The sequence below is a fragment of the Phocoena phocoena genome, chromosome X (assembly GCF_963924675.1).
Source record: "Phocoena phocoena chromosome X, mPhoPho1.1, whole genome shotgun sequence".
Taxonomy (NCBI): Eukaryota; Metazoa; Chordata; class Mammalia; order Artiodactyla; family Phocoenidae; genus Phocoena; species Phocoena phocoena.
Window position 1 is genome coordinate 16,674,571 of NC_089240.1, and position 27,504 is coordinate 16,702,074.

The 27,504-nt window shown below is 46.4% G+C and overlaps 1 protein-coding gene across 4 annotated transcripts in view; it reads right to left on the reverse strand.

The window, feature by feature from the left end:
• MAP7D2 (MAP7 domain containing 2) overlaps nt 1-27,504 on the reverse strand; it is a 104,177-nt gene that overhangs the window by 50,108 nt on the left and 26,565 nt on the right. For 3 of the 4 annotated variants that reach the window (XM_065900441.1, XM_065900440.1, XM_065900439.1), the window contains exons 2-3: nt 1,939-2,016; nt 655-818 (exon numbers count right to left, since the gene is read on the reverse strand). In XM_065900441.1, coding sequence (XP_065756513.1) covers nt 655-818; nt 1,939-2,016 — 242 coding nt within the window. Of the gene's footprint in view, nt 1-654; nt 819-1,938; nt 2,017-27,504 lie in introns of those variants that run through there. The other variant, XM_065900438.1, reaches the window with a different exon arrangement.

Below are 27,504 nucleotides of genomic sequence, written 5' to 3' on the forward strand. Positions count from 1 at the left end.
AACGGGGGAGGCCACAGCAGTGGGAGGCCCGCGTACCGCAAAATAAATAAATAAATAAATAAATAAGAAACAAATCCTTCATTCAAGGGTAATTCATTCAAATATCATTGCCAACTATTACTACTTAAAATAAATATTTACCTTTTTGCTTACTAATCATGTATTAAAATTTGTAATACATTTATGCTTTTATAAGTGGTAAAAAAATAAAAATAAATGACGAGTCACTATACTTTATGAATAAAAAATGTTCATCACCTGATACAAGGCTATGATTACACCCTTAAAATACACTTGTTAAGAAAATCTGTACCCCAAATATGCTTTCTAAATATATTTTCAGAGTTTAGTAATAAAGGACTCTGTCAGGATAATTACATTCCATTTCTTTTTTAAAAGATAACTGGAGAGAAAGGATGATTAAATCAAGAATATGCATTAAAATATAAACAGACTAGCATGTCTGTATCGGAAGGTAGACTATTTGATTTTCCAGCAGTGAATACAAGGTCATGTTATCCTCCACCCTCACAGCCCGTCCTCCAGCCTCGTGTCTGTCCCAGAAGCACAGACTCCCCAGCTAAGTTGAATGGATCTGTCTCTTTGTTCCTGTTCTAGCGTGAACTGCGGAGCCGGCTGGGGCCCAGCCCTCACCTCCTCCTCCCGGAGCTTCTGCTTCCTCTTCTCCTCCACGGCGGCCCTCTTCTGCGCCTCTCGCTGCCGCTGCTCTTCCAGCTTCCGCCACCTCTCCTCAATTTGCTTTTCGTACTGGAGCTTGGCTCTCTTCTGTTTCTCCAGGATCTGCTGCTCCCGGGCAGCTGGGGGAAGGAAGGCAGCAGAGAGGTGTCATTACCAGAGCACCCCACACCATTTGGATTAATACCAAAAACGCAGAAGTAAGAGTGACCCCCAAAAAAGAGCCCGGTGGGATCGTAGGCTGAAGTGACTGAGATGAAGCGTTCTGGCGCCTCCGCCACTAGCTGGGTGACCCTGGACATGTTAACCACGTCATCTCTCTGCCTCAGTTTCCTCCTCTGTGAAGTGGAGATGTCGCGCGTGCAACATCACAGTGTTGTGGAGACCGAATGAGACAATGCGCGGAAAGTGGCCACTCACTGCCCCTGCACGTGGGAGCTCTGCCTGTCATTGCCGTCAAGTCAGACTCATCCCAATGGCTAGGCCACACGCAGGATTGAGAAATGAGAGCTATCAGGGTATCTTCACTCGGGACACGTTAGCTGTACACACACCACACACCAGACGCTGAGCTGGGTGAGGGTAAACAGAAGACGATGAACAGGATCGGCCGGCCTCCTTCCTGAGACATTTACTAAGGGCCTTAACTCCACCTGGCCAGGCAGGCAAGGGTTCCCTGGAGGATGCAATGTCTGGGCCGACCAGCAGGAGGCACTCAAGGAGTAGGATTCGAAAGCTCCTCGTCTGTCTCAGTGCCCTGGGGAAGCCACTCCACCTTCCTCGTGGCACCTTGTGGGTAACAGGTTGGACGAATCTGTCCATAGCCTGCAAGAGGTATGACAGCTTTTCTCAATGGGTTCCCTGTCCTAACACAGAAATGGCCTTCGGTGCCGACTTCCTCCATTTCCCCGAGCATGGCCCTTCTAGCTGCCCTGGGGAGAGGCCGCCTGAGCGGGCGGGGGCGGTGACTGTCTCGTTCTCCAGCATCCTACCCACAGCTCTAGCGCAGTGCCAGTAACAGAGGTTCAACGCATGCTCAGGGAGTAAATCAACCGTCCTGAGAATTATATAACAACTCTGAACGGGCCAGTGGCAGTGCGGGTTTGCTCCCAGTTTTCCACGTTCACCTAGCAACTGCCCCAGTTCTCTTCCCATTCAGTCACAAATTTCTAAGGGTCTTGAGAAAAGACATCATCACATCTCCACTCCCTTAGACCTAAACAGCCAAAGTGCACAACTTACCAAGACATTTTTCTCTTTCTTCTCGTCTTTCTTTAGCTAGTCGTTGTCTCTCATCAGATTTTAAAAATCCATCCATGCCTACAAGAGAGAAAACACGATGAAAGACTTCACTCTCCCCGTCCGCTGAGTGCCACGGACCCCCTTGGCCTGCACCCTGGGTCTGGGCGCACGCACACATCATCCAACAGCAGTGCTCCGTACCACACACACGGCCCGATCCTGAGAGCCGAGGGGCAGTAGCCGCGGCTGCCACGCTCCCCCACCAAGCTGGGCTGGTAGTGGCCCAATGCCAGCCCCAGAGAACCAACCCTCTCCCTAGTCCTCCGTCCCCAGGCCTGGCCTCACAGGGGTCAGAAGGTGCAATAAGTGACAGGTCTGGCAACGTGCAGAGAGCCCGCTGGGCCTCCCCCCGTCCGGCTCCCAGGGGAAGGCAGAAGCACAAAAGTGGACACGATTATTACACAGACAGTGAACATCTGACTTTCTGGAAGGAGCCAACTGCTGAGGGACGTGTATGAGCTCCTCGGGTGAACACTGAGAAAATACAACACTCAAGTTTGATTTCGTTTCCGCTAAGTTTGCTCCCATATCAATCTTAGCATTTTAGAATCACAAAGAAGGAATATAACGTACTCCTGTTTACAGTAAGTCCCCTACATACGAACGAGTTCTGTTCCGAGAGCACGTTCGTAAGTCCAATTTGTTCATAAATCCAACAAAGTTAGCCTAGGTACCCAACTAACACAATCGGCTATATAGTACCATACTGTAACAGGTTTATAATACTTTTCACACAAATAATACATAAAAAACAAACATAAAATAAAGAAAACATTTTTAGCCTTACAGTCCAGTACCTTGAAAAGTACAGCAGTACAGTACAACAGCTGGCATACAGGGGCTGGCATCGAGTGAAGACGCAGGAAGCGTTACTGACTGGAGGAGGGAGAGGAGGTGGGAGGTGGTAGAGCTGAAGGATCACCAGTAATAGGAGACGGAGGGCCAGCTGCAATTTCACTCACGCCTGACGTTGATGGAACGCACGTTCACAACTTTGAAAGTTCGTAACTTGAAGGTTCGTATGTAGGGGACTTACTGTACTTGTTACTTAAATATCCACAACAAATAAAATGGAACAAATGGCAATTCCCCGCAAGTCCGGGAAACATCCCAGGAGCTCCGCATCTCCACCCATCTTCTACAGGACCCTAAAGTGCTTTGTGAATCAAAGATTAAATGACCTTCATGGCAGTTTTAGGATTAAAAATAATTTATTGCACTTGGTCACAACTGGTCATTCATGAGTATTACTTATATAATGGTCAAGGACCGCATTCTGGAGAAATCGGCTTTCGTGTTACTACAACCGGATTCGCCTTCCCAGCGCCTGGGCCCTCCTCCGTGGTAGCGTCACAGCTGACTTCATACTGTGCCTCGCTGCCACAGTGAGCTGTGCCCTTGTTCGGGATGTTCCTGCCACTGCCCAGGAGAGGGACCTGGAGGCTTGGACCGCAGTGCAGGCAGCAGGGATGCACATGAGGATGCACGTGATAAACAATGGCTTGTCACGATTCCCCACGAGCATCGAATTTTGCAGCCTGGATTATGCAGCAGGTATATTACAGCTCAAGAGAGAAGTCCTGGAAAATAAACCTGACTACAAGTGCCACTCCCCATGTTTGTTTTTAGTCAACTCTTTTTTGTTTAAACTGAAGTATAGTTAATTTACAATGTTGTGTTAGTTTCAGGTGTACAGCAAAGTGATTCAGTTATATATATATATATATATATATATATATATATATTCTGTTCCATATTCTTTTCCATTATAGTTATTACAAGATACTGAATACAGTTCCCTGTGCTATACAGTAGGTCCTTGTTGTTTATCTATTTTATGTATAGTAGTGTGTATCCGTTAATCCCAAACTCCTAATTTATCCCTCCCCCCATCACTTTTGGTTATCCTAAGTTTGTTTTCTATGTCTGTGAGTCTATTTCTGTTTTGTAAATAAGTTCATTTGGGTTTTGTCAACTCTTAATCATTACAATGCTACCGACGACATGAACAGCATCAAGAATTTAAAGGCCCAATTTCTCAACTCATCAATGCTGGCCTCCCCAGTCTGACCCCTTTTCCCCACATCCCTTGCACCTTTTTATTTTTTTAAGATAGTAAGGAAGACTTTATTCAAGGGGGCTACTACAATGAGGTTTTTTTTTTATACATCTTTACTGGAGTATAATTGCTTTACAATGGTGTGTTAGTTTCTGCTTTATAACAACGTGAATCAGTCATACATATACATATGTTCCCATATCTGTTCCCTCTTGTGTCTCCCTCCCTCCCACCCTCCCTATCCCACCCCTCCAGGCAGTCACAAAGCACAGAGCTGATCTCCCTGCCTCGCACCTTTTTAAACCCCACTCACCTTCAAGACCCCACAGTTTCTGGCTGGCGGAACCCTAAGTTCATTCTGCTTGGCTGCAGAGCGCTCTCAGTCTCCCTGCCGGGAGGGAAGGGCTCCCGAACCAAGGGCGGGTGTGCATCTCTGGGTCGCCCGCTCGGGCCACACCCCACCCCCACAGGCCTCAAGGTGCACACACAAAGCCCAAAGGCAGCCACGTGGGCAGCGGAAGGGGAGCAGGGAGACAAAACCAGGTTTCTCTTCAATGATCCTCTAAACATTTTCAAGCTCTAGTCTCTACCTTAAGCGTTTGATTAATAAGGATTTGTTCTGTGTGAAAAGCTACAAAGAGAAGCCTAGGCCACCTGGACAGATGCTGACATCAGCACCCGCATCAACTCCTCGGCTCAAGCATGACCTGTCACCCTCTAGATCTAAGATACTGCCTGAGAACCACCGAAAGTGTTGTTCAAACAGAAGAAAGAAAGAAAAACCGAGGGAAAAGGGCCAAGCACATTTGAAACTGGCCATGCTGCCTTGAGGCTTTACTAACAGAAGGCTGTTTGTTCCAGGGACACGCATGATTTTAGGCTGCCCCCTTGTGGGCACTTGTAAGAGTCATACCTTCAAATCATTTCCTTTCCAGAAAATCTTCATTATCAGGCTCCTTAGTCATCACCTGCTTCGTCATAACGGGAGGCTACAATCTACGAACCAAGTCCATTGCTTGAATTTACTCGGCGCCATCACCCCATGATGACGGAGATACTATTATGATCCTCATCTTATAGGTACAGAAAGGGAGGCACAGAGGTTAACTTGTTCAAGGCCACACCATCAGAAAGTGGAGACGCCAGATTCCAACCTAAGAACCTGACTCCAGGACCCACACACACTCTTAATTACTGCTTTCCCATGCGGCTCTCTGGCAAAGGAGGAAACTAACAGCTCTACCTTAGCACCCATGAATGAAACCTTCATGGCTTTCTGAGACCCGGCATTGTACGCAAGGAACAAGTCCCATCCTTGTCCCAGGAATGTGCATGCAAATTTGGAGAGAAGTGCAAGTCCAACTCATTAGAGAAGTACCAAGTAAGCACTACCGTGAGCCACGCACTGGCCAGCTGGGCACAGATGTGCTAATCATTTGCTTCCCCTTCAAACTGATGGTTTGGAAATGTTTAGGCGCTGGGTAGGGAAAGGGGGTAGCCAGATGGCCCTGGGGGCAACAGGGCCAAGCCATTCTTTCTTAGCCCCACTGAGTGGGGTGGAGTGACCCAAACAGCCCAAGGTGGGTAACCTGGAGTCTGTGCTGTCACATGGCAGCCACAAGCCATGTGTGTCTGTTTAAATTTAAGATAATCAAAATTAAATGCAATGAACGGTTCAGTTCCTCCATCACACTGGGCCCATTTCAAGCACTCACTAGCCACAGGAGGCTGGTGGCTACCGTACTGAACAGTACTGGACCAGGAGCCTCCAGGCTCACTCTTGAGATTCTCACCCTTCACACGTAACTGCTCTGGGACACAGATGAATAAGGAAACTCTCAGAGTCCAAACAGGGTTGAGTTTTGCTGGGTGAGTAAGGCTGGGGTAAGGCCTCCTTCCCCCACACAGCGTCTGCCTCTCCTGATTAAAAGAGAACTATCAAGCAATCATTTCCAGAACATCCATTTGAAGAGAAGCCAAATAATTAACTTACATCTCCAACTTCCACCTTGTGATCCCTGATGACCCTCCAGGGACCCCTGCCAAGAGGCCCTGGGCTTATCCCGAAGGAAGAAAGGGTAGAGCACAAACCAGACATTCCCTATGTGTTAGAGGGCGTGGACCTGACCTGTTATTACCACTACAACAACACAGCCAGAGAAATCAAGGTAGACTATGATTAACAGACCCAGGGCAACTGACCTTAATACACAAATGCTAACAATACCAGGAGACCTCCTCTAAACACATGGTAGAGTCAAGAGTTAATGCTGAATTCGATTCACAAGGCAGTCTTCTTTCTGTGTGGCCCGAAATCCTAGCGTTGTACCCAGTCGTCCTTTGTCCCTTGTACCTTGTATTACACGTGCACACGTATTGTCTCTCTGTTATTAAACCAGAGATCCATTTTATCCTTGAACCCCATGAGAACAGATGGAGAAGAGATCAGTGCTTGCCAGGGGTTAGGGAAGACGTGCAGAAGGGAAGTGGTGGCTACAAAAGGGCATCACGAAGGGGCCTTGCAGTGACGACTGTGCCGGCGTCTGCAACCCTAGCTGTGAGAGTGCACTACAGTGCTGCACGTTAGTCCCGCTGGGGGAAACCGGGTAAAGGGTACACGGGGTCTCTCTGCAATGACCTCAAAGTAGAAAGTTTAATGTTTAAAACTCTGGCCCAAGTGTAAAGCCCTGGGAGGGACCCAAAGACAAAGGGGGAACAGGGGACATGTTCCCAGAGGTGTCCTACCTACCAGAAGCACAAGGGGAACCCATGTCAGAGCCACCCCTGGCCCAGTCTTGATGTAGTAATGCTTCCCAGGGCAACAGCGCTCAGGTAGTGTGCACCCCGGAGGCCTTTTCCTGGGCAATTCACCCCTACAGGAAATGAGAATCAAACAGGATACTGAGCAGCCAAACAACTATTTTATGCGAACAGAACAGCATAAAATTTCATACTTCACTGAACTGCTCTGGCTTGGAGTAACTTCCCGTTATCCTTGGGCTGTGGCAACACATTTTTTAAAAACTAATTTAAAAATGAATTTTATTAGCCTGGGGTACTCTCCCACTAGAATATTAATGAGCTGATATTAGTCAATTATTCATGGTATGTAATAACCATTATCGAAATACAAGGTTTTTAGGGGAAGCCAGCTGTGTTCAACTTTTAAAAATTGATTGCATTAAATGAATTTTAAAGTAACGTCCCCAATCACAACTCACATCCATGCAACTGCAACGTCCAGACAAAAGAAAGGGAACCGGGAATGAAGAGCTCATCAAATAGGAAGTCCACAATACTATACATAGAGAATCCTAAAGATGACACAATACTATACATAGAGAATCCTAAAGATGTCACCTTGAGAGCCGCTGTTCTAGACTATGCTGATTCTGCAGGGCAAGGCCCTGCCTGTGGCTCCTCTCTGGATATCCAGAGCTCTGCTAAGTGTGGACTCAAAGAGTGGGCCCCAAAACATGTCTGCAGAAGGAAAGATCGGCCACCTGCCTGCACCCCCCACACACACACAGCGTTTGCCATGGTTGTTACTGCTCCACATGCTACTATCTGAGCCTGTTCATCTGCTCCTTGCCCTCGAATCCTCAGCACCTTGCACAGGGTATTCAAATGTTTGCTGAATGAATGGCCATGAATATTACGTCCCATTGATGGAAACCTCCCCATTTGTAGAGCATTTAACCATGTATCGGAAGTGTCCTTAAAAACAAGGAGGACTTCCCTGGTGGCGCAGTGGTTAAGAACACACCTGCCAATGCAGGGGACACGGGTTCGACTCCTGGTCCAAGAAGATTCCACATGCGGCAGAGTAACTTAAGCCCGTGAGCCACAACTACTGAGCCTGCGCTCTAGAGCCCGCGAGCCACAACTACTGAGCCCGCGTGCCTAGAGCCCATGCTCTGCAACAACAGAAGCCACCGCAATGAGAAGCCCGCACAACGCAACGAAGAGTAGCCCCTGCTCGCCGCAACTAGAGAAAGCCTGCACGCAGGATTGAAGACCCAGTGCAGCCAAAAAATAAATAAATAATAAATAAATTTATTTAAAAAAAACAAGGAATATTTTAAAACATGTTTGCAGACATTATCTTGCTGAATCTGTGCAGGAAATTCAAAGGTAAAGAAAGGAAGGCAGCTCCCCACACGCCCCGCCCCCACTGAAGCTGAAGTGAATCTTTCCTTTAAATTCCATCACTGCTCTGGGGTCCTTCCCTCTCTAGTTCATGGTCCTCAAGCACAGGAAGCTCCACCCTTATAGGCCCTCTCTCATGGCCTCCCTTTCCAGTCCAATTAGGATATTAGCCTCTCGACAGCAGGGCCCATGAATGTCCCATTTCTTCTTGTAGCCCTCAAAGAGCCTAGCACATGGAAAAGAAGAAGTAAAACTGTCACTGCTTGCAGATGACACGATACTATACATAGAGAATCCTAAAGATGCCACCAGAAAACTACTAGAGCTAATCAATGAATTTGGTAAAGCAGCAGGATGCACAATTAATGCCCAGAAATCTCTTGCATTCCTATACACTAACGATGAAAAATCTGAAAGCGAACTTATGGAAACACTCCCATTTACCATTGCAACAAAAAGAAGAAAATACCTAGGAATAAACCTACCTAGGGAGACAAAAGACCTGTATGCAGAAAACTATAAGACATTGATGAAAGAAATTAAAGATGACACAAAGAGATGGAGAGATATACCATGTTCCTGGACTGGAAGAATCAATACTGTGAAAATGACTATACTACCCAAAGCAATCTACAGATTCAATGCACTCCCTATCAAATTACCAATGGCATTTTTTAAAATTAATTTATTTATTTATGGCTGTGTTGGGTCTTCGTTTCTGTGCGAGGGCTTTCTCTAGTTGCAGCAAGCGGGGGCCACTCTTCATCGTGGTGCGCGGGCCTCTCACTAACGCGGCCTCTCTTGTTGCGGAGCACAGGCTCCAGACATGCAGGCTCAGTAACTGTGGCTCACGGGCCTAGTTGCTCCGCGGCATGTGGGATCCTCCCAGACCAGGGCCTGAACCCGTGTCCCCTGCATTGGCAGGCAGACTCTCAACCACTGCGCCACCAGGGAAGCCCACCAATGGCATTTTTTACAGAACTAGAACAAATCATCTTAAAATTTGTATGGAGACACAAAAGACCCCAAATAGTCAAAGCAGTCTTGAGGGAAAGAAACGGAGCTGGAGGAATCAGACTCCCTGACTTCAGATTATACTACAAAGCTACAGTAATCAAGACAATATGGTACTGGCACAAAATCAGGAACACAGATCAATGGAACAAGATTGAAAGCCCAGAGATAAACCCACGCACCTATGGTCAACTGATCTATGACAAAGGAGGCAAAGATATACAACGGAGAAAAGACAGTCTCTTCAATAGTGGTGCTGGGAAAACTGGACAGCTACATGTAAAAGAATGAAATTAGAACACTCCCTAACACCATACACGAAACTAAACTCAAAATGGATTAGAGACCTAAATGTAAGACCGGACACTATAAAAGTCTTAGAGGAAAACATAGGAAGAACACTCTTTGACATAAATCACAGCAAGATCTTTTTTGATCCACCTCCTAGAGTAACGGAAATAAAAACAAAAATAAACAAATGGGACCTAATGAAACTTCAAAGCTTTTGCACAGCCAAGGAAACCATAAACAAGACGAAAAGACAACCCTCAGAATGGGATAAAATATTTGCAAATGAATCAATGGACAAAGGATTAATGTCCAAAATATATAAACAGCTCATGCAGCTCAATGTTAAAGAAAGAAACAACCCAATCCAAAAATGGGCAGAAGACCTAAACAGACATTTCTCCAGAGAAGACATACAGATGGTCCAGAAGCACATGAAAAGCTACTCAACATCACTAATTATTAGAGAAATGCAAATCAGAACTACAATGAGGTATCACCTCACACCAGTTAGAATGGGCATCATCAGAAAATCTACAAACAACGAATGCTGGAGAGGGTGTGGAGAAAAGGGAACCCTCTTGCACTGTTGGTGGGAATGTAAATTGATACAGCCACTATGGAGAACAGTACGGAGGTTCCTTAAAAAAGTAAAAATAGAATTACCATATGATCCAGCAATCCCACTACTGAGCATATACCCAGAGAAAGCCATAATTTAAAAAGACACATGCACCCCAATGTTCACTGCAGCAATATTTACAATAGCCAGGTCATGGAAGCAACCTAAATGCCCATGGACAGACGAATGGACACAGAAGATGTGGTACATATATACAATGGAATATTACTCAGCCATAAAAAGGAACGAAATTGAGTCATTTGTTGAGACGTGGATGGATCTAGAGACTGTCATACAGAGTGAAGTAAGTCAGAAAGAGGAAAACAAATATCGTGTATTAACGCATGTATGTGGAACCTAGAAATGGTACAGATGAACCGGTTTGCAGGCCAGAAGTTGAGACACAGATGTAGAGAACAAACGTATGGACACTAAGGGGGGAAAACTGCGGTGGGGTGGAGATGGTGGTGTGCTGAATTGGGCGATTGGGATTGACATGTATACACTGATGTGTATAAAATTGATGACTAATAAGAACCTGCAGTATAAACAAACAAACAAACAACCAACAACTAATACTAAACTTTCTTTGGGTTATTTGTATGGAAATACGTTAATATAAATGTTTCAGACACTACATGAAATTTCTAAAAATCTTATATGTTCTGGTATAATGTTATAAGTCATAATTCTAGTTATTACTTTAAAATGTATATCTCAGAAATAACTAAATTTCCTTGTCAATTGCATTATTATGAACTTTCATCAAAACTTTAACTGTGGTCAGTTTTAAGTCTTGTCATTTACAGACAGTTCTGGGTGTACTCTGACGCTTTTGCAAAAATGTTCGTATGAAAGGGTTTCATCTTCAAGGAATTCACGGAAAAGACTCTGACAAGTACAGGTTTCTGGTAACTGACTATACTGCTGAACTGAATGAATAAGCGTTTTCAGAACTCTAATGGAAAACTGACGAATTCATAAAAGTGCTAACAAAAGATCAAGATGAAAAAAAATAATTACATGGGACTGAGTGAACTGATGGGGATGATTATAATTTTTGTGACTTTCTGTTTGAATAAAAAAAAAATCCCACAAGGACTCAGAGGCAAAAAATATACAAATCAATTTTCACTGCAGAGTAAAGGAGCTGTTACAGTGGAGGATTACTGGACTGAATGTCAATATTATGACATCATGTTTCGTGTTTGGTAATTGCAATCATTGTTGCTTTTGTTGTGGTCATCCATTTACAATGCTTGGTGTCAGTTTATCGCTTGTAAAAATAAAATACAGTGTGTGTGTGTGCGTGAAAAAAAAAAGAGCCTAGCACAGTGTTCTGTACACATTAAGTACTCAATAAACGTGGAGGTCACGAGCACCTACTGTGTGCCAGGCCTGAGTGTTAAGACACATATTTGCTTATTTCCCGCAATCCTATGACAGCATCAGGTCAAGGACAATCACTCCCACAGCCTCTGTATCACCTGACCCACTATTTAAACTTCAGAAGCCTCGGTTTCCTACACTTCCAAGGGACACAGGACTCTAGCTTGGGGGAATCACCCTCTCGGAACACATCACCAGGCTGTGAGAATGCCAAGTCCCACAGCGGGTCCTGGGGAACGGCTCCCATCAATCAGGTGCGGCGGAGTTCCAAGCCAACATCAGCATCAAGGGCCAGCCTCGGAGTGCGCACTGTGGCCCTCCAGCTGCCCTCTCAGGAGAGATCTCAGGCGAGGACCACCCAGCCAAGCCCAGGCAGCACACAGATCCCTGAGAGAGAAGGCGGCATTCAAGACCGCTGAGTGTTGGTGTGGTTAGTTACACAGCGATGGAGTCGAAAACCAGTCCACTGATGAACCACAAGCCAACAAGCAGCACTTTCTGATCTCTCAGCACGTGGGACCCAGATGACGCCCCAGACTAGTTGGCTCAGTCTCTCCTGCTCGCGACCCTGGCCCTCAGCCAGCCACCCGAGCCTCAGCCAGAAGTGTCCCAGTGATGGCCTGTGTGCTTCCCTCGGTCCCCACACCCCAGAGTGGCTTCCGCCACTGCCCCAACAGCAGCGGGCGACAAGGAGCGACCCCAGCACCTGGACGGTAACCAGGCCAGATCTGCAGAGGCTGCCCACCAAGGCCAGGAAACATGATCCAGAGGACAAAGGGGGTAGGGTCCCGAGGCGCTCGCTCTGACTGAGACAGGAGGGCGACAACAGAGGAACTGTCTGCCCTTCTCTCTACCAGTGACATACTCCGAGCCACGGGGAGCCACGCGCCCTCTCTGGACACGGCCCGTGGGTCCGAGCACGATGCGGCACCTTTCATTTCCCCCCGTTTCTCCCACGGCTCACCCCCTTCCCTCGCCCCAGCTCGGTGGAGGCGTTCCCCTCAGGAAAGCGTCGGTACATGTAGAAATGCAGGGAAACTGAACACGAACGTTCACGGCAGCATTATTCACAGTAATGACCGCAGTGTTCCGGTATTAAACAGTGGCGACAGTTACACCACATGTACTAAGACCCAACCCACTGAAGTTCACACTTCAAAATGGTGAATGTTATGCTATGTTATGTGAATTATACTGCAATAAGAAATTTTCAAAGAGAAAAAGACAAAACCACCTCAGCGTTCAGCAACAGGGTTTAAAATCCATAGCCTAGTTAATCTCATCTGTGGCCTTCTTCCAAGTCTCCCAGGTTACTAGTTTTACTTTTTCCTCTCAAATATTCAGATGATATGTCTGATTCCAAGAAAGCAGCTTTTTTCAAATAAAGTTATTTATTTATTTATTTTTTGGCTGCGTTGGGTCTTCGTTACCGCACGCGGGCTTTCTCTAGTTGCGGCGAGCGGGGCCTACTCTTTGTCGTGGTGCGTGGGCTTCTCATTGCGGTGGCTTCTCTCGTTGTGGAGCACGGGCTCCGGGCACACGGGCTTCAGTAGTTGTGGCAAGTGGGCTCAGTAGTTGTGGCTCGCGGGCTCTAGAGCTCAGGCTCAGCAGCTGTGGTGCATGGGCTTAGCTGCTCTGCGGCATGTGGGATCTTCCGGGACCAGGGCTCGAACCCGGGTCCCCTGCATTGGCGGGCAGATTCTTTTAACCACTGCACCACCAGGAAGCCCCAGCAGTTTTAATGTAACATAAATACAAGTGGTTCATTTGACTATGTAAAAATCATCTATATCCCCATAAAGTGTCTTTGCCACACCATCTCAAGAGCTTTGTTATATTGTGTAAAACTGGGAAGCAAAAATGAATGTTGACAAGTCTGCTGTTTGTGAAGAAAAAGCGGGAGCGGAGGGGATGAAAAAAATTTGTCAATAAATAACGTGTTGTGATAAACTGTTATTGTGATTACATGAATAATGTATGTGAAGAACTTTCCATTGTAATAAATGCTCATTAAATATTCACAGCCATTATTTTTAGGAGGGGGGTTATACTTTGAGATTAAAGAAACGGAGTCTGAAAAACGTCAAGTGACCCAGCCACTGTCATATTCAGTGGGCGGATTCTCCCTATCTCTCTGACCCTTAATCCACTGTGATTTCTCCTAGACTCTGCTGTTCTCCTGGGGGAGGGGAAGCAGGATCAGATTCAGATCAACGAAGGGCAGGAAGGTAGAAACTCCAGGCAGGGGTAATGGTATATGCAAAAATATGTTAGAAAAATAAGAGGTAAAGCCTGAAATCTCATCGAAGTGCAATCCTACAAATGGGAACTGAAAATCAGTTGACAGAACCTAGAACCTTTTTCATCTTTGCATAAGGGTATATTGCTTTTGTTCAGAAAGCGTCACATATTCCTGCCTCATATTTTCCAATTAAAATCTCAAAACCAATTACAATCCCATAGGGTCACTAAACTTTCCATTTAAATTTCTTTCACTGTGGAGCTAAATCTCCATTCCTAGTAGGTCCTGTTGGCATCCATCGGTACTTCAGGATGACTGCTGTAGTGCAGTGAACTGTGATGAAAAGCCACAGCACTAACAGGTCAAGAACATTCTTACCTGGAAACGTGATTTTTCTCCAAAATGAAGTTCAAAACCATTAAAGGCACTCTCTGAGAATATTAATAAATCAATCCTCAATACTGTTAAAACCAGGGCTTAATCATACCAGTGTACGATGCTCAAAAAACCCTAAAAAGTAAGTTTAATGCATGATTGACACTTTGAAAATCCCGAATCATGGAATTTCGGGTGGAAGAGCTCTCAGGGGTCCAATTCAACCCTCTACTTGTTTCAAGACAGAGAGATGGGTTTGCTTTTTCTCCTCCACCGGAAAGAGAATCATCTTTATCCTCTCAGCTTCCTCCATTCTGCCATCCAACGTGGTGGATCAGTTCTTGGGCTTTTGTTATACAGATGAAGAATGTAGGCAGAAAGGGTTTCAGGACTTCAAGAAGTGAATCAGCTTTGATACGTCGACATTGGAAAGGGGAGCAAAAGCTGCATGAGGGGGCAAATGAGAGAAGGAACTGAGAGATGGGAGACAAGGGAGTCTGGAGCCATGTTAGGCTGCGTCTGGGGAGAATTCTGCCTGGGAGGTGAGCACAGGAAGGGTTTCGGAGACTCTCAGAAGGGGAGTGGTGTGGTGTGTGTGTGTGTGCGCGCGCGTGTGCGTGCGGGAATAGGCAAAGAGCTGTAGGTTAGAATTCAATCCTCTGACACTCTTCTAATCTCCCGTAAAGATCTGAATTGCTTTTGTTCTTTTTTGACTACTGACTTCTATTTCTTTGGCTACCACATGGCGTTCTAGTATTTATTTGGGATATTTATTTTAGAAACAAATACCTAGCCAGGAACTAACCCCAAGATAATTGCAAGGTTACAGAGACCCTTCAGTGGCCATTTATTCCATTTTCTGTCTCTGATGAGAGCAGAGCTAGGTGGCTTCAACTGCAACTTGTGGTTTGGGAAGATGTCATTTCTCCCAGTAGCTTACCTGAGAATTTTTGGTGGGGGGCAGGGTAGGGAGCGTGAATTCAGTGATGCTCAAGCTTTAGCACAGATCCAAAGAATTCCCTGGAGGGCTTATTTAAAAAAGGTTGCTGGGGGCTTCCCTGGTGGCGCAGCGGTTACGAGTCCGCCTGCCGATGCAGGGGACGCGGGTTCGTGCCCCAGTCCGGGAAGATCCCACATGCCGCAGAGCGGCTGGGCCCGTGAGCCATGGCCGCTGAGCCTGCGCGTCCGGAGCCTGTGCTCCGCGACGGAAGAGGCCGCAACAGTGAGAGGCCTGCGTACCGCAAAAAATAAATAAAAAAAAAAAAGTTGCTGCGTCCCACCCCAAGAGCTTCTGATTCAGTGGGTCTGGGTGGGGCCTGAAAATCTGTATTTCTAGTAAGTTCCCAGGTGATGCTGATGCTACTTTTCCGGGGACCATCCTTTGAGAACCACTGATCTAATCCATTTCTCACCTACTATAAGCTTCTGAATTGGCTTAAGTTCTCTTTTCATTGCAGAGAAAAAGTCACTATTACCCTATCACCATCAAATCCATTACTTCCAATGTGCCTCTTTCAAGGATGATGTCATAATTTATACTTCTTAAAGAGGCAGGCCTGGAACTAGCATTTATGTTCAAGAGCCATTGACTACTATAGGATAAAGGTGTAGATACCCAGGTATCAAAATACATTTAAAAAAATGTATACAGGGCTTCCCTGGTGGCGCAGTGGTTGAGAATCTGCCTGCTAACGCAGGGGACACGGGTTCGAGCCCTGGTCTGGGAGGATCCCACATGCCGCGGAGCAACTAGGCCCGTGAGCCACAACTACTGAGCCTGCGCATCTGGAGCCTGTGCTCCACAACAAGAGAGGCCGCGATAGTGAGAGGCCCACGCACCGCGATGAAGACTGGCCCCCGCTTGCCACAACTAGAGAAAGCCCTCGCACAGAAACGAAGACCCAACACAGCAAAAATAAATAAATTAATTAATAAACTCCTACCCCCAACATCTTCTTAAAAAAAAATGTATACAGATACCAAAATGTCCTTGAAAAGAAAAGTGGAGAAATAGGGAACTACATAAGAATATACACAAATCTAAGCTGCTGTTATGTTTTTATAAAATACGCTAAATTCCTAGAAGTTTCCTTTGAAACAGCTAACTGAATTAAATTTCCCAAAAAAATGTAGATGTGATAAGAGTATTACTAAATGATTTAAATGCTTCCTGAATGATTTTCTTAAATCACAATTGCACAGCTAAGAGAATGGCCAGTTGTTTTTCTTAAAATATTTGTTTATTTATTTGGTTGCATCGGGTCTTAGTTGCGGCAGGCGGGCTCCTTAGTTGCGGCTCGAGGACTCCTTAGTTGTGGCTCACCGGCTCCTTAGTTGTGGCATGCAAACTCTTAGTAGTAGCATGCATGTGGGATCTAGTTCCTGGACCAGGGGTCAAACCCGGGCGCCCTGCATTGGGAGCGCAGTCTTAACCACCGAACCACCAGGGAAGTCCCAGAGAATGGCCAGTTTTTTGTTTTTGTCTTTTAAAGTGCAGAATTGGGTGAAGTCCAAACAATCACGAAGAGTATAGCACTTTGACACTGGGTCAAACAATAATGGATCTCGGATCGCATCCTCCTCGCCCTGGAACCTGGAACCTGGCACATAATCGTCACCAATCCACACCAATTGCATAGGGTTACTGGAAGAAGGAAAGCACAACAGCGAAGTCCTACAGCAACTGCTCTAAGACTCCTCCCCTGCAAGATGGAGAAACAGTAGTGCCTTTCTTACAGTGATGACGCAATGAAAGCTCACAGGCAGGCACTGCTGAACCATATCTAGCACACAGCAGGAGCACAGCAAAACAAGCTAGTCTAGCCTGCCTGTCCCTAGTTACTGCTCTCCCTCTTCTGCTAATGAGGTCTCCTGCACACAGGCCTGAAAACCAACCACACTACCTTTCCTAACGTGGGTGATGAGACAGAGTGCACGCAACGCTACCAGGCTAAAACCACGGTCAGCATTCCTCTTCTATAAAAATTACACTAGAAACAGGTATACATGCCGTTGATTTCTCATCTTCTGCAAAGGTTATAAGTTACCAACCATTATTTATGTCTACACATGCAGACATGTCCCTTCCGGTAATTCAGCAGAAATGAGATCCTGTCTTTAGTAGGACAAGTAACTTCTTACTAAAAAAAGAATACATAGATGACATTTCACAAACACTAATTGTGAAGGCGGCATATGATGACGCTGTTCTTCACCATTTCAACAGTAAATTGCCTAGTTATATTCATATACACGTAATCAGCCAACCCAGGAACTCCTCCACAGCAACTCAAACTCCCAGAAGCAAATGAAAACACACCAAGTTATAAAATTCAAGTGCACCCAGTTTGGGGAACTGTACAAATGTTCATGGAGCCTGTTTTCTTCTAAAGGTACCATTTATTAAGCACCTATCTCCTGCCTGGCATTACACTCTCCAAATGTTATTTAATGTTCACAATAATCCTAGGAGGTGAGACATACCCCCATTTTGCAGATGAAGAAAGCGAGACCCACAGAGGTTAAGACCTCTGTCCAAAGTCACAGCTGCTGAGTAGCAGTGCTTGGATTTGAGGCCAGTCTGGCTGACTCCCAAGCTGACACACATCAACTCAATACTGAGAGGGAAGGCCACCTGAAGGGAAGAGCACTGACCTAGGGATCTAGGTGCCCAGAAACTGGGAGCTGTTCTTACCGGGATGCACAAAGGAGCGTGGTAAGAAAAGGAGCTCTGCCTGGATTCTGTCAAATCCCTGCCTAGCAGGCACTTAATAGTGTGACCACTGGGGAAGCGTCCAAGCCTCAGTTTTCTCACAGATTAAATAGGGATAATAATAGTACATGTGTCATAGAGTAATGTGAAGCTTAAAGGAGAATATCTGTAAAGCTCTTCGCACATACTAAATGCCTAATAAATATTAGCTAACGGTATCACCATCGTCGTCATCATTGGTCTAGATATGGCCCTTAGGTGAAACTGTAAATACAAGTGCTTAGGGCATATTAAGCTCTCAGAAAGCATTAGTGTTCATCAGTATCATTGTCACCATCCCCCCATCCACCAGCACGGCTACTACTACAGTCCAGAACTAGCCCCGATCTCCCTGATCTTTAAATCCTGCTTTCAAATCAGCAGAGTCTGCAGCTTGCCCCGAGCCCTCCCAGGCAGGCTGGGCCCCTGACTGTTGGAGGACTACCGTGCTAATGAGGGGGAGCCTGGGCCAAGACAACGTATGCATTTGTTAACCTTACCTGATGGCACACCTGAAAGGCGTGCATTTTAGTGTATGATACCTGTTTTTAACGCTACAACCATAGCAACAACACACAGAAAAGGCAAAAATTCAGTGCTGGCTGACCTGCCATATTTCATTAGTGCCCAAGGCTGCAAAGAACAACCCTGGATCTCCCAGGCAACCGCATCCTCACTGCAGCTCCGTGAAGGGGTGAGAGGACTTGGACTCCAAGGGCAGCATGGGATGGGAGACAGGAGGTATACCTCAGCAGGGCTGGCGTGGGAATGGAAGTCACCTGCAAAGGCCCAGGGACCGGCTCGAGCTGCAGGGCTCTTCGAGAGCACCTGGTGATTTGGGAGAGAAGGGGTCTAACAAGCCAGCTTCTTGGTTCTAGACCCTGCCGTGACAGCCGTTCTCTTCCAGGGTCACATTACCTGCCGTTCTCATGCCTTTAACTGTCTCCACCCTACACCAGATCCCAGCTACCACTGTGCAAAAAGGCCTGCCTCTTTCTTCAGCCACCGGAAGAACTGTCTCCATTTGGATCACTTCCCCATTCACATGTAAAGCTCCGTCCTGGAGGCTTCCCGGAGGCTCCATCTGTGTGGCCTGTCCAATAGTGCCGCAGTCAAGGGAACTGGAGTAATCGCTTCGCATCTCAGAGCTTCGGGCTCCTCCTCTACAAATAGGAGCATCACCACCTACTTCCCAGGGTTGCGGTTGCAGCGGGCAGGGGGGTGCTGTGAAAACACTCGGCGGCAGGAGTCACAGTTGGCTCCCTTCTCCTGATGATACATGAGGACACAGACCAAACAAGCTGTGGCAGCCACGCACTGGGCCCCGGGCCCCAGGCCACGGAATCTGAAGCTCCACCCTTCAGTCTCCCCAAGAACCCCACAAAATTCCCCCAGGAACCCCCCTACAGCTTCCTAAGAGGTCCCACTTTCCATTCTAAGACTTGCTCTGCTGGGCTGACAATTCACTCAGAAGGTGAGGTGAACGAAGCCAAAGGTAGCTAAAAGAAGACAACCGACAGCTAGAAAAGTTCAACTCGACTGATTATCTACTGAGCATCGAGATGCAGAACTTCCCTCCCACCCTGTCTCCTCATCTGGGAAGCAGGAGTCACCTGGACTCCTGTGTTTCTACAATAAACTTAATACACGTATGTGTCATTTCAAAAGGACCCAATATGCACATCACACTCTGTTCACAACATGACTTGTTAGTTAAACGAAACCTACATAATTTCTCCTCTACCCTTCTGAGCTCTTGGCTGGGACCCCCTGTAATACAGACAGAAGTTTATTAAATATATACGGCATGTACACATAGGAGATTCTCAGGAAAACAATAACACCCTCCGAGATGGCCCGAACCACCACCTTAAATACCATCTGCAGCTAAAGACGAAGGGAAGGTGTGTGTGGGGTGGAATTCATGGAAGGTGAGAGGAGGAAGTGTTTGGTAAACACAGGTTGCCCTGCAATGCAGACAATTCTCTCAGAGAGCTGTCTTCCTAGTACAGGCCCCCACTTTCTAAGGCAGATTCCCTTTACAAAAACGGTAACTTTTCCTGTTTTCAGAGCTTCTCTGGTGTCTGTAGTTTCTCAGAATAACCCTATGCCAAAGAGGATATTTTGGGTGGCGTATTCTGCGCCCCTTCACCAGCCAAGAGCGGGGCTCGCCGAGGTAGCTGGGTGGCTCCATGCTAAGGGCCAAGCTCCCAACCTCCTCTCCTCCACCTCCAGGCTCCCCTGCTCTGTGTGCCTCTCATCATCACAGAACCACCGGTAGCCACAGGCACGTGGACTCAACCCATCCAATCCAGGGTGATGACCCAGAAAGAGGGAAGTGGGGACTGGCACCGGAAAAGGGTGCGAACACGGACAGCAGAGCAAGCGTAGAGGTTTCTCCCATGGACGGGGCACGCGGGACCAGGCGTCTGAGGTTGGCCTCAGGGTCCTTTAGCGATTGAGAAGCTCTGACACAGGGAGCTTCGGCATGAGCATCCAGAGGCTAACCTGCCCCAATCAAGGGGTAAGGCTCCAATCTGCAGACAGAATGACCTTTGAAAAGCCCTCCTATCCCCCAGCAAGTATGGAGAAGAAGCTGGGTTCAGTGCCTGAGCGAGCGTGAGTCCTCTGGAGCCAGGCGGGCTCAGGTTCCACTCCCACAGACATCCTGGAGCACCATGGAGAGGGAGATGGAGGGGGAAAGGAGGGAAACGGGGGAGGAGGGAGGAGGGCGGGAGAGAGGGAGACAGACGGAGACAGAGGGTGTGTGCGCACGCACTGCACTCAGAACGCCGCCTGCTGTGCTCAGTAAAGGTCAGGCATCACTATTCCTAAGCCTAACCCAGGACTGTCCTTCAGTGGTGGGCAGAGGCGGGTTCCGGGGTTGCACACCACAGGGGAAGTGGTTGTTTACACTGGGGACTCAGAAAGGCCTTGGACATCTGCAAAGAGCGCCAGACACGGGGGGAAAAAAGATCACTCTTCTTATCTGCTTTTTTCAGCAACAAAGTACAAGAAACTTAAAAACTTCTCTGAAACTGTGGACTGAATCCAGCAGGTAAAAGCTGGTAAAGGGAAATTAATTAACTGGAGCATTCCCATTATTAGTACTGACACTTGATGTTCTCTTCAGGGTGGTGTGTCTGCTTAATGATGATGAAAGTAAAAGATGTGTAAAGGATCCCAAAGGGTCACTGGAGACCCTTCTGGCCAATCTTCATGCCACTCCTGGCCCAGGTGCCCATCAGATCCCGAGTCCCTACTGTGAGAAGAGCTCCGCCCTTGTGCATGAGCGAGGCAGGCCAGAAAACCCCTTATTCTGTCCTTGTTTCCAGAGTGTTTCCCACACTGATATGCGCCAGGTGTTGGGGGTCTCTCCACCCTCCCTGTTACAGGGTTGGCAGGAGCCTTCAGGCCCCCCCAAGAGGACAGCACCTTGTCCCCCGGCTGCCTGCTTCTCCTCGGTCACCTCACTAGGGTCCAGACCTGAACTTTACCACTCCTGAGCAACGCAAGCATCCCAAGTGAACCCTCCTCCCGCTGCAGACCCCTCTATTCGCAGTCTCAGCTCCGGGCGGCTCAGCCCCACGTCGGAGATGGCCCCAGTTATGCCGGCACGAGGGGCCACTGACAGGGCTACCGGAACTGAATCAGAGGCATCAGTGCAGTGCTCGAGGCTGTGGCTCCGAAAAGATCCCTCAGTTTTACAACAAAATACAAAGGGGAAATAAAGAGGCTAGAAAAAAACCATCACTCTTTGTACTGCAAACAATTTGAAGGCATATTAAGAATTTTGAAAGTTGAATTTTGAAAGGAACCTCCTGCTCCTTTTCTCCCAGAAAAGCACGCCTAGCAGGGTTGCTTGGCTCCGTCCCAACCTACAGGCCGTGCATCTGGCGTCCTTACACAAGGACCATCTTCAAGGGCACTTTGAGGCCTTGAGGCAGAAACAGCTTCCTGGCTCAAGTAGATTCTTTTTAATTCGCAAGGGCAGAGCGAAACGTGTGCCCTCACTCAATGTCCTCGTGCAGTGCAGTCTGGCATGCCTTTCTAACGGCCTTGCGGAGACTTCCAGCTTGCTAATTAAATCTACCCCACTTCACCCCATCTAAATACCTCTTTAGAAAACCAAAAGGCCCAGAAATCTTAAAGTCCTACTTATTGCTGCTGGTGGACAAGTTTATTTTGAAAACAGTAAGACTGCAGACTGTGATGCTCACAAGAGAAAAGGCAAGACGTGAATCTTGCCATTTGTTTCTGGGAATGATTTTTGCAGAGTAAAACAACAAGGCCTTCAGAGGTGAAGTCCCAAGGTTTGCGGCTATGTGCAGGCTTCTCTTTGGGCTGTTCACGGAAGAGGCCCCTGCCATTCAAGACAACGCCCGACAAATGCCCTTTTGTGCTCTACAGCTGTGTCTGAGCATGGCTGCCTTGCCTGCTGTGGCTGTCACTGTTTTTCTCCTTTCTCATGGCGGGAAGATAGAAACATACATGTATTTTCAAATCCTATTTAAGCATGGTAGCCCATCACAGCAACCCAGTTTTGGATTCACATTATTTTAAAGCTTTTTTTAAAAAAATTAATTTATTTTATTTTTGTTTTTGGCTCTCTTGGGTCTTTGTTGCCGCGTGCGGGCTTTCTCTAGTTGCGGCGAGCGGGGGCTACTCTTCATTGAGGTGCACAGGCTTCTTCTCGTTGCGGTGGCTTCTCTCGCTGCAGAGCACAGGCTCTAGAGCGCAGGCTCAGTAGTTGTGGCGCACGGGCTGGGTTGCTCCGCGGCATGTGGGATCTTCCCGGACCAGGGCACGAACCTGTGTTCCCTGCACTGGCAGGTGGATTCTTAACCACTGCGCCACCAGGAAAGCCCCTCACATTATTTAAAATTAGCCAGATTGTCACACTTTAAAGGTCACTACACACATTTCTATTACAGCTGACTCCAAACCAGTGCTTACGTGACCACTGCCTTTAAAAACAGCATGCTATATGATCCTTACACTCTAGTACAGGGGTTCTCAACCAGGGGTGATCATGTCTTCTAGGAAACACTTGGAGATGTCCAGAGACATTCTGGGTTGTCACGAACTGGGGGGGAGGCATGCTACTGGCATCTAGTACATTGAGGCCAGGGATGCTGCCCTGACATACACACTAAAGAGTTACCCAGCCCAAAATGTCAGTCGTGCCGAGTTTGAGAAACCCCGCTCTAGTAAGCTGCGCTGCCTGTAAGAAGGAGAAAAACCTCCTCTACACTGAATACAGCTTGGTTCCTGCCGCATCAATATGAAAAAAACTAGAAAATGATATATACAGAATAAACATGATTCTCGCTTGGGCAAGTTTGTTAAAAACCATAGCAATTTATAGTAATATCCACTGTATTTTTAAAATTCTTCTTCAAAAATAGAGCATAAATATCTTACAGGTGTTTGACAGCACCAACAGGCACAACTTGTTCCCCTAGGTAGGCTAAAGGCATTAATAGCAGTGGTAAGGCTTTTGTAACAGTCATCATGGAACAAAGTGTCTCAGTGCCTCTTTCCTGGACGGCAGCACGGTGAAACCACGGTGCTAATCCACAAGGGAGGCAAAGGCAATGTAATTACAACAAATAGCCTGCCCTTATGGGGGGGATCAGGGAAGAGGGGGGAAAGAGAGATGGATGAAGCAGCTCTGACTCCTGTTAAACCCCATAAGCATTTGAAAAGTGGGTTTACTTGATTTGATCAGCACTAAAAGGAAATCTTACGTATTTCATCAAAGTTATTTTAAAAATACAGCATTTCACTTTGGGCACTTTTTTACCATAAAGAATCAGTAAAATGTAGGTTGCCTCACGACTGCAGCCACTGTGTCCCTTTTTATAGTAACAGGAAGGACGTCTCTGTTCCCAAGGCAACCCAAGGTTTCACTCATCAATACGGCACCGAGCACTTTCATGGAGCACAGTATCAGTCTTCTGACGTTTCAAAATTGGAGTTCTCTGCCTAGGACAGGGTATGAAGGTCCCCCCACACCACAGCTGAGATGGGTACCAAACATAAGAAACAAGGTCAAAGAGCAGGTATCGGGTAAAACACTTTCTGAAGTTTTCGTCCAGGTGATCATTCAAGCTGATGACAAGGCATTCGGTCCATCTGGCTCTCAGACCTTCACTCTTTGCAGAGAGGCGTCCACTGGGAACATGTAAAAGCTAAAGGCAGTTCAAGTACAGGGGAGCCCTGTGGTACAGCCTGGTCCTTCTTGGAGCCCTCTCCACACTGCCCTTTTGCCCTGACCTTCACACCGCTGAGGCCATCCCTGTACCCAATCCTGTCCTCCCAGCCCACCCAGGTGGGTCCAGGGCCTGACGCACAGAAACCCTGTCCCCCCATGTGAGCTACACCGTGAATGAATAATCCAGATGAGGGTTCATGGGGATACGAACAGGAGCGGAATGGAAAGGGGAGAATGCGTTCTAGCCCAAAGAGGTAGATGCTACACAAACAGGCATCGGTGATAGAAACAGCAAGCGGTAAGTTTGGTTGTAAAGGAATCTGGGGAGCTTAGAAAATAGCTCAAGAGACTAACGATGGTGATGACAATGACGACGACGATGATGATAAACGACATCAGCGGTGCTAGGCCCAGTCCTAAATACGTTACATTCTAAGCTCATTTAACTTTCCCAACAAATCTATGAGGTGAGTACTATTATTGACCCAGTTTTCCAGGTGGAGTAATTGAGAGGTTAAACACCTTTTTGGGGTCACACAACTGGTAAATGGCAGAGGTGAGACGCAAACTCAAGCTGTCTGACTCTAGAAGTACAGACAGGAGGCTTGATAGCTGCCTAGAGGTGAAAGGCAAGGCACTGCCTTAAAGGCACTGAACGCAGAGGAAAATATATTCCACGTTCACAACAGAAACCCACAACGCGTACTCAACTCTGAGCTTCTAACTCACCTAAGGAAAGGACCTTTAGAACCTGCCTCAGACAAGAAAGCCAGAAAGCTAGCCCTCTGTATTTTCAGAAATTACAATATTTCAGACACATGTGACTAACCACTGCTGAGCAAAATACTTGAGGAATCTTTTCACCTCTCTGCAAACCGTCACGGTTTAACCCACAACCAGCTAGTCCAGGCTCAGACACACACAGAATAAATCAACTCAAGGGTTTAAGAAGGTCAAGGTTCTTTAAACTTATGGATTCAGCAACTAATCTCTACACATTAAAGCTAGTGTACCTATATGATGCATTATTATGTGACAGAAATATACTAAAAATAACGTCCCGTGTAAAAGTAGCTCTGCGTTTGGAAGCCCAATAAGAAGACACTTCTAGCCAAGTCTGAGCAACGCTGCTGCACGGCTGGTCCAACTCAAGTCTGGGACTCTTTGCAAACTGTAGGTAGCTACCAGTATTTCAAATAGCGTAGAACTGACTGTGAAGAGGCAAAAGGGAATCTTTGGGGATGATGAAAGTATTCTAAAACTTGATTGTGGAAAGAGCTACACAACCATATAAACGCAAACTGTTCAGGGAGAATGGGGGACGCTTACAGTACATAGATTACACCTCAAGAAAGCTCTAACAGGAAGAAAGGGAGGGAGGGAGGAATAGGGCCGGAGAGGAAAGGAACAGAAAAGCAACCACCAGGGAGGAAGAGTGAGCATTCTTTTGTAAAGACCTGTTTCAGCTACACTGACATGTACGTTGTTATACGTGTTTCTAACTGTGGAGTCATTCGTGATCTAAAAATCCGTAAAGCCCTGCTTCAGGGTAGTGACACCTGGAAAAGTGCTGTGTGACCTTGATGGGAACCCCAGGGATCTCGTTACAATGCAAGTTCTACTCAGTAGGTCTGGGACAAGGCCACAGTCCGCATCTTGAACAGGCTCCTGGGTGTTGCTGACGCTGCTTGTCTGCAGACCCCACTCTGAGTAGCAAGGAGTTGGGATATAAATTGAGGCTGTGCTGGCAGGAATACACAGACTTAAGACTGTCATCACCAGAAGGATCCTTAGAAAAATCGAATACATGTTTCCCGAATGGACATGATCATGAGAATGAGCTAGGGATTCTTTTTAAAAATACAGATTCCTGTAATCAAGACAGTGTGGTATTGGCATTGGCACAAGGACAGACACATAGATCAACCGGATACAACAGAGAGTCCATAAATAGACCAACACATACACGAACAGCTGAATAGTTGACAAAGGTGTCAAGGTAATGCAATGGGAAAAGAGCAGTCTTTTCAACAAATGGTGCTGGAACCTGTGGACAGCCATATGCAAAACAATGAACCTTGATCCATACCTTGCATCATATATAAAAACTCAAAATGGACCTATCAAACTTCTAGAAGAAAACATAGGCGAAAATCTTCATGACCTTAGGGTAGGCAAAGATTTCTTAGAACACACAAAAAGCTCAAACTATAAAAGAAAAAAATTGATAAATCAAACTTCATCAAAATTTAAGCCTTCTGCTCTTCAAAAGACACCATTAAAAAATGCAAAAAAAAAAAAAAGAAAATGCAAAGGCAGACCAGACAAAGAGAAAATATTCACAGTACAGATGTGTGACAAGAACTTATACCCAGAATATAATGAAAAATTATTTTTAAGAACACCTGAAGTTAACATAAAAAAGAAAACTACTGACCAATCTTACTTGTGAATAAACATGTATAATTCTGAAATAAAATATAAGCAAACAAAAAATTCTTACAGCTAAATAAGCAAACAATTAAAAAAACGGGCAAAAGGTGTGAACAGACATTTCACATGCCAAGAAGCACATGAAAAGATGCTCAATCTTCAATCAGCAGGAAAATGCAAAGTAAAACCACAGTGACAAATCACTATACAACCACTGGGATGGCAAAACAAAATTTTAATCCAACGAAAAATTGACCATACCAAGTGGCTGCAAGGATGCAAAGCAACTAGCCCTCTCCTACACCGTAGGTGAGAACGTCAATTGGTACAAGCACCTAGGAAAAGTCTGGCAGCTCCTTTTCCAGTTAGAGCATTCATGTATCACATGGCCCAGCAAGCCCACTCCTAGGGATTTACCCAAGACAAATGCAAACATGTGTCCACAAAGCAGTCTGTACCTGAATGTTCACAGTATCTCTGTCCATGATGACCCCGAAAGTGGAAACAAAACAACTGTGTGTCAGCAAGAGAATGGCTGAAGTGGCAATGCAGCAAAAACACTGGTACGTTCTCAGTGAGAGAACTACTCTTCAGCAGTAAAAGGAATGAATTACTTATATATACACACAACATGGACGAATCTCAAAAACATACTAAGTGAAAGAAGCCAGAGAGAAAAGAGTACACTGTACATGACTCCATTGATATGAAATGTTAAAAGCGGCAAATCTACAGTCATAGCAAGCAGATCAGAGGCTGCCTGGGGCTGAGGGTGAAGCGTGTCTGCAAGGGGCTGTGATAGTGAGAAGTGTATACATTCGTTAAAGCACAGCTAGCAGTACACTTAAAACAGGTGCATTTTCTTTGTATGTCAATTATACACACAAATCTATGTATAATAAATATATATCTACTCAATAAAACTAACTTAAAACATACAGGTTCCCAAACTCCTCTTCAGACCTGG